The sequence below is a fragment of the Sinocyclocheilus rhinocerous genome, unplaced genomic scaffold (genome assembly GCF_001515625.1).
Source record: "Sinocyclocheilus rhinocerous isolate Xijiao unplaced genomic scaffold, SAMN03320098_v1.1 scaffold257, whole genome shotgun sequence".
Taxonomy (NCBI): domain Eukaryota; kingdom Metazoa; phylum Chordata; class Actinopteri; order Cypriniformes; family Cyprinidae; genus Sinocyclocheilus; species Sinocyclocheilus rhinocerous.
Window position 1 is genome coordinate 1,485,962 of NW_015634026.1, and position 8,509 is coordinate 1,494,470.

General features: G+C 37.8%; 1 protein-coding gene across 1 annotated transcript in view; it reads right to left on the reverse strand.

Annotated features, from left to right (window-relative positions):
* Nucleotides 1-8,509, reverse strand: part of LOC107745192 (stromal interaction molecule 1-like) — a 52,484-nt gene that overhangs the window by 14,614 nt on the left and 29,361 nt on the right. The window contains 1 exon segment of the mRNA XM_016559040.1: nucleotides 2,823-3,000. Coding sequence (XP_016414526.1) covers nucleotides 2,823-3,000 — 178 coding nt within the window.

An 8,509-nucleotide genomic window follows, 5' to 3' on the forward strand; every position in this document is an offset into this window, starting at 1 on the left:
GCAGCGCCCGTGGATATAGGAAAAGCAAAATATGTTTGCTGTGTAAATCAGACGGACTTACTGAACAACATGCAAATTCATTCTCTGCCAGTAGGAGGTGCTTTAAAGCGGGAGAAACAGAGGTTTCCCCAGTAACGGCTGTACACAAAGCAGCGCTGACTGAGCTCACAAACGCTGCTTTATCAGGCAAATAACATGCAAGATGAAATTAAAATGACATCGAAAATTTCCTTCAGAAATGCAGTGATATAAAACCACCCGCGCCTCGTTTTGATTTTAAAACGTGCAGTACGTGCTCATGTTTATTCAACGAAGCCTTTTGGAAAATCCGTCAGTTTTGATAATGTGGCGAGCGCCACAAATAAATAAATGTATGGGAAACACATCCCACAGCACAACCACCTGAGCCCAACTTCAGTCTGCTCATCACCTTAGCTTTAACTGCGTTTGTAGCCGGCGCCATAGCCAGACTTATAAACAAACACAGACCGGAAGTTAACTTCGGGCCAGGCACGTGCGGCCGATGAAACAGTCTATATAAAGCTTGAAGCATCAGAATCGGCATCGGTATCGGCCGATCACCATGACAAGAAATCGGTACTCAGTATCGGCTGCAAAAATCCTGATCGGAGCATCCCTAATTATATGTTTTAAAATCAAATCAAATAGAAAACAGTTTAAATTGTAATAGCCTTGGTGAATTCTTTCAGAAACGTTAAAAAAATCTTAAATCGTTCAAAGGTTTGACTCTTAGTGTATGCATGCATAATGTATTACATAAAATATTAGTAGTAGTAGTAGTAGTAAAAATACTATATACTGCTCTCAAGTAAATAAAAATATGAAAATATGAAAACAGAATGTGTATAATTTTAAACTTGCGTATTCTTTTGACTTTGACTGGTAATGTAATCATCTAAGCATCCTACCAATACCACCGCAACAACCCAGAATGACCTAGCAACCTCACAGCGGCACACTAAAGCGACTGGAAAGCAATGCCACCCACCCACAACATCCTTCCGCAAATGTAAAAGTCTACTGCACAACATGCAATTCCAGTCAAACTGAATTGTAAATTGCCATGCAGAAGTGGCAGCTTACATTACGCCTCATTTCTGACTCAGAGTGACTGGACAGGGATCGCGAATGTGGTAATATGGAAGAGGTTTGTCTGGTGTGAATTGCATCAACACACCTACACAGGAAACTGCTGCAAAGCCTGACTCAACTGCCGCGGCCTTGATAAGCCTTCACAATACGTCTCAAATGGAGAAAAAAATGCCTACATACAAACGGCCACTGCAGCTTGTTTAAAGGGCAAGCTGACATTTAGTTTAATCTCGAAATGTTCCTAAAACAAGCCTACAGCAAATTAAATGTACTTTTTGGGAAATGACAGCCCACAAGGACCTGCGTTCATGTATGACGTAACTGGCTGAGGCATTCATTTTATTTTTATCCTTGAGTTAAAAGCTGAGATGATTCAAAGTATCCGGGGTTAATCACCTCCCTCCGGGGCGACCAGAGCACTGTAGGCCTCTCACCCACCAATCACCAGAGACGTGACCCTGCCGGTTGTGTCAGAACACAACATGCTGGACATCCTCCACTGTAACAAATACACTCTGCATAGTTTCCACTGCCCCTTTCCCTTCACACACACTCTCACACTTCATTCACATGTTAAAGGGATACGGGAACTCTTCCGGACACACACGCTCCTGTGCCTTTCTCTCAAAAGGTGACAGACTATGAGTCTGCATGAGGACTCCTCAGGAAGCTAGCGAATGACGGTTGGAATTGAGGGATCAGAGCCTTAGCCGCATTCTCACATTCCTAAAGATTTTCAGCATATGTGTAATGGTTTGCAAACACCACTGTCTGATGTATTCAACACTTGCTGATAAATATTCTCAGTGAGCAATGGGTCATTCTATGAAATGGGTGCCTTTTCCGATTTGAAAACAAATTGTGCTGTAAAGTCTTTCAGAAAAAGAAAGTGAATAATAAATTGCATAATGCCATATTAAGATCAATTTAATATTTTAATGTATGTTGGAAAAAATGGTAACGAGGTTAACATATTTGGTTTAATTTGACATTACAAGTACCACAAGGTACTATTTTATCAAATATGCAGTTTTCATTTGTCATATCATAAAATCATGAAGCCATCATAGCATTAAAACAGAACTTCAAGTCTTTTAAATTAAGATAGAATGACAGACAGAATGACAGACAGACAGATAGATTTCTTCCTCATTTTCAAGCCATTCCTCTTTGTCTTAAACATATGTTGTCTACTGCAGTTTATTCCCATGCGGCTCCATATCCTGTTCCCTCAGAAGGGAAGTCCAGGCTCACTAAACACTGTAAAAACAGACCAATCAGTCTGATATCAAAGCTTACAGGAACTCATTTAGATAGTGACAGCAAATCATAAGTAATGCCATTCTCACTTTTTGAACTCCTGTGCGTAAAAACATAGTATATGTCAGTAGTTTCTTCCACTATAAATAGGAGTACAAGGCTCAACTGGAGGTTCAGGTTATTTCATAACCTGGTCATTTTGAATATCAAAGCAAGGTGTGCCAGTTTTCAAAAGCACAGTTTAACTTCAAGCAACAATCTGGCATTAGACACATCGCATCAGACAAAGATGACGGTTTAACGCATGCTCATGCACAAAAAACAATTTAAAAACAGTGCAGACTGACAAAGGAACGCCTTACACATGTGCCAAGTGCTTCGAGAGTCACTACAGAGTTTCTCACACTTGTCCAAGAATCTAAAAATAGAGGAGCAGAACAGGTTCTCACTTCTGCTGTAGGTCGTGAAGGCTCTGCTCCGCCCGTTGGAGGCTATCCAGGTCGTTCATCATCTTCTTCATGTGGTCTTTAGAGTGCCGGTTCTGGATGTAAGCGAACCAGCAGCCTCCCATTCCGATGACTATTGACACCACCAGCATGAAGTCCTTCAGATGGTTATGTCTGTTCACTGTGAGAGACAGAAACCAGTATGTACTTCAGACAAGTAGTCCTTTAGTAAACACAGTAAGACACAAATGAACTCATTATTTGCAACATTTCTAATAAGACTCATACAGTAAATCGACCTTAGAAGGTTTTACTCAAGTGCAGGCAGAGAAGAATCAGTGAACAATGTCTCTGGGTAAAACAGCCATTTTATTAATAGATTGAACAGTTTTTGAATTAATACTTTTCCGTACTGAATGAAACAAAGGACACCTTCTTCAACAGCCTTCACATGAGAAGTGTGTCGATGATGCTTTAAAATGTTGCATATGTAGGCAGCTCAAAAGGTTTTGGAACAGATTCCATGACCCGTTTAAGAGTGCAAAGCTGAGGTGTAGGTTGTAGTAGTAGAAGTCAATCTGCATTCTGCACAATGAGGTAGAACATCGAAATTCAGTTTGCAAACCGATGCACACAAAACACAGGCTTTCTCTGCAAGCTGTCCAAATGCTTCCCACAAAGCTGTTTAATGCATGGCATTAAAAGCTTTTTTCTTGCAAATATTGAACTGGAACAGAGAGTAAGCTGCAGTGCTTGCATCTCGTAAAGGTTAAAGCGTTCATTTACATTTACTGTAGGGATACATGGGCTTCTGCGGTTACTGCAATACTTGCCACTGCTGTGCCATTGAGCAAGACTGTTAACCTAACAATAGCCCCGGGGGCAGCACACAGCCCTGACCCTGGATGACTCAACTTCTTACTCTATCTGTACATAACCATGATTAAATATAAATGTCTGCGTTGAGAGATGGGAAAATAACACTCTTCTCAACTCCTCATCCTCTAGGGAGCACGACCGGTTGTCTCACACGAAAAATAGTTGGTCTGCATTAGCTTGATAAACAAAATCTAACACACAAAATCACTTTTTGCAGAGCTTTTGCCTTTGATTATAAGGATATACACTACCAGCCAAAGGTTTTTACGATTTTTGAAAGAAGACTCACCAAGGCTGCAATTATTTAATCAAAAATACAGTAAAATCAGTAATATTGTAAAATATTATTACAATTTAAAATAACTATTTTCTATTGTAATATATTTTTAAAAGGTAATTTATTTCTGTAATGCAAAGCTAAATTTTCAGCAGCCCCATTACTCCAGTCTTCAGCGTCACATGATCCTTCAGAAATCATTCTGAATCAATATAAAACTGATAATACTGAACAGCAAATCAGCATATTAGAATAATTTCTGAAGGATCATGTGACACTGAAGTCTGGTGCAATGGCTGCTGGAAATTCAACTCTGCATTACATTTCAAAATATATTAAAATAACAGGAATAAATTACATTTTTGCTTTAAAAAAAGCTTTGCTGAGCTTAAGGGATTACTTTTAAAAACATTTAAAAAAAATCTTAATTCTTCCACACTTTTGAATGGTAGTGTAGAGTAACAGGAAATCCAAAGGAAGGCCGAACTTAAACCTGCATGACCCACATGAGAACCACAGCTCAATGTGTCTGGAACATCTGCACTAACAGCTGCACCATGGCTCGAACATTAAAAAAAATCCTCTAAAGCAGAAGGCTGTGATGGGACACTCTCTGGAGACAAATTATTCAAATGTTGTTGTTAAACGTTGAGGCGTAGGCTTTTAAAACCTGCCAAATGTGTCAGCGTTTTAACAAAAACGAGGGATATGCGAGTCGTGTTTCTGACGATAGCATTGTCCTGAGGTACCGGGCAGCTGGAATTGGTATCTAGAGATCGGCAGGGCGGTGTTAAGCCGTCACATGCAGGCTGCACCATCTCCCTGGTTTCCTGAAGCCGGACCTCTTCAGAGTCAACTTACACAATGAGATCTGCCACATAGAGATATTAACAGGGAGTCATAGACAGAGGGTCTGTCTATGACTCCCTGTTAATATCTCTGTGACGATCATAAACGGTCTCAATGATGGCTGACAGCAGATGTTTTTCTAATAGGAACCACAATAGGGAATGTCAAATGCAAATGCCTAATATTAAGTTTGCTGGATTTTAAGGGTAGAGTTTTGTAAGATTTTAGTTTTATAGTTAAGTTTCTTACAACAAAAACGTTGAAAAAGAAATTTCTTTTGCTTAGAAAAATTGTGAAATATTACAATAAAAAAAAGGTTTTCTATTTTAATACATTTTAAAATGTAATTTTTTACTGTGATGCAAAGCTGAATTTTCAGCATCATTATTCCAGTCTTCAGTGTCACATGATCCTTCAGAAATTTGAATATGCTAATTTGTTGCTCAAGAAACATTTATCATCAAAATTCTTATTTTCATATTGTTGCTGACAAATGCCCAATATTAAAATGTACACAGTTTTTTTCTAAATAATAATAAAAATCAGTCATTTAAAATGCTATAAATGAATTTAAGCATCACAATATAACGTACAGTATGAAAAAAAATGTGCAATCTGCTACAGATAACATTTAACAGTGATAATATTAGTGTTTTAAAGATTTACCTTGAGTGTTAGATTAATCCAAGTTCAAAAAAAAAAATATGAATTTTCAGCATCATTATTCCAGTCTTCAGTGTCACATGATCCTTCAGAAATTTGAATATGCTAATTTGTTGCTCAAGAAACATTTATCATCAAAATTCTTATTTTCATATTTTTGCTGACAAATGCCCAATATTAAAATGTACACAGTTTTTTTCTAAATAATAATAAAAATCAGTCATTTAAAATGCTATAAATGAATTAAGCATCACAATATAACGTACAGTATGAAAAAAAATGTGCAATCTGCTACAGATAACATTTAACAGTGATAATATTAGTGTTTTAAAGATTTACCTTGAGTGTTAGATTAATCCAAGTTCAAAACAAAAAATAAAAATTAATTTAAAAACTATTATCAGCCAATAAAGTAACAATTTATCATGCATCCATATTTATTATTTTCTGAATTTCATAGCTTCACACTGTGAGTGTTGTTGTGAAGTGTTGTGTAAAACTATAATTTTAAAAGCACAAGGTAGCTCTTTTTATACAAAAAGAAGGAAATGTATACATAACATAAAAAAAAGAGAACACCGGCACTCTGAGCACATCTCTGACAGGATGACCCAGCTTTTTTGGGCCAATTCGCTGTCAAGGAGCTATAAATTCAAAATAAATATTTATAAACAATGCCAATAACAGAAGGGAATGCATGTCACCTAGCTAATAAAAACTAATGCTTTGGCCAGATCTGGAACAGCATTCTGAACAAGACATTTAGCGTTGTGCTAAATCACGTTCATAAGAGAACACCGGCACTCTGAGCACAACATCTCTGACAGGATGACCCAGCTTTTTTGGGCCAATTCGCTGTCAAGGAGCTATAAATTCAAAATAAATATTTATAAACAATGCCAATAACAGAAGGGAATGCATGTCACCTAGCTAATAAAAACTAATGCTTTGGCCAGATCTGGAACAGCATTCTGAACAAGACATTTAGCGTTGTGCTAAATCACGTTCATAAAATGTCAAACACTCTCATTCTAGCACTAAAACAACTTTGTTCCTGCTCATGTGAAGCACATGGTTATGTCAGCCCCGGTGTATTCTGGGGTGTGGCGTATATCAAATCCCATCGCAGGGTTACTGTACAATCGGTGACATGCAATCCAAGCTGATGGATGGTCAGAAAACAGAAAGAGCGCACGCTGGCACAGACTGATCCCGTTTCCAGGTCGAGGCAGATTCTTTAGATAACACTCCCTGGAATGCAACAGACTGTGTAAGAATGTGCTCCTGGGAACAAGCATTTGTGCAAAGACAAAAGGCGTCGATGAAACAAAAGAAAGGGAATGGATCAAAAACGGTCTCTCTTTTACAAATATCTGTAAACCTGCCGAACCAGTACAGCAGCATTCTGGAGGGTTAGACACGATGGGCCGCATCCGTTTTAGTGCGCCAAAGACGTGTGCTCAGAATACAGAGTGATCGTCTACACCCTCCCTTATTCAACCCCTCAAGCCTTCCCCATCGGCCTACAGCAGATGACTACGAGCCTCGCTAGACCTGTGCATGCTGGCTAATTGGTCTCAAAGAACATTCAAAAAAAAAAAAAAAGGACCACTGCAGAAAAATAAATGGAAGAAATTGCATTGAACGATATGGCGAAATATGGCAATGGGTTCGTCTGGTCTTTTTGTCTAGAACTAGCTTAAAAATGCTATTGTTAGCCTGTTTATGGTCTCTATAATACACTATTGTTCAAATATATTGTTTTCATAGAAATTAATAGTTTTATTCAGCTATTAAATTGACCAAAAGTTACAGTCAAGACATTGTAATGACATATTTAAAATAAATGCTGTTCCTTTGAACTTTCTAATTACCAAAGAATCCTGACAAAAATGTAACAGTTTCCATAAAAATATTAAGCAGCACAACTGTTTTCAACACTGATAATAATACGTTTTTTTTTTTTTTTTTTTTACAATCGCTATGACAATTTTTTCAATATTTTTAACAATTTTCCTAAACTCAACATCCGTCTGTATAGGTAATACAATTAATGCATTTCTTGTTGCTTTGACAAAAGGCATGCAGTTAACACACATTTAAAATGCTTGAACTTCTTTTACACACAAGCTCAAGCAAGACCAAAACAACGGATTTTTACTACCAATTTTACAAATGCTTTCACACTGTATGTCAGAACAGATAACATCATGTTCTAAAACCTAACTTATAGGCTAAAGTCAAAGTGAACAGCTGTTCATATTGTGAATTGAAACACAAATATATCCCGTTTTTATTCATTAATGAGAAACAGCTGATTGAAGTTATGCAAATATATAAATTACAGCTGATTCCCATCTAGGAAACACACTCAGGTGTTGAGGTTCTTTCAGTCGCATGACCATATGATATACAGTAAAATAGGACCTTTTTGGGCTGATCTTGTGTGGAAAAGTGCACTCCTGCATAAATATGAGATTTTAGAAGGTCTGCACCAAAGACTGGTGCCAGAGGTAGAAAGGGGACGGGTGGGAAGCCACTTGCCAATATATGTGATCATCACATGGAACAATGTGGCATTACACTATTCCCGTGCAGTCACAGACTGGTTTGACACCCATCCAAGAATGATGTCCATTTTCCTTGCCCCTTACTCCACTTTCCTCAACCTCATTGAGGAGTTTTTCTCAGCCTGGAGATGGAAGGTTTTTGACTAAATGTCCCTCCTGGATACAATGGATGCTGCATGTCAAAACATCACAGCTGAACACTGCCAGGGGTGGATAAGGCATACCAAAAGATACCTTGCCAGAGAAGAAGATATCAGGTGTGATGTGGATGAGAACATGTGGCCGAATGCAGAAGACCATGAAGATTTGATGACTTTTTAATTTATTTTTTTTATTCTTCTGTGACTTTTTCTGTTTGTATATTTTTGCATAGTAAATGCCAACTGTATTGCATATTTTTGTTATCTTGCAGTAATGTCCTGTTGCAAATAAAGCCTTTACTTCAGTAATTC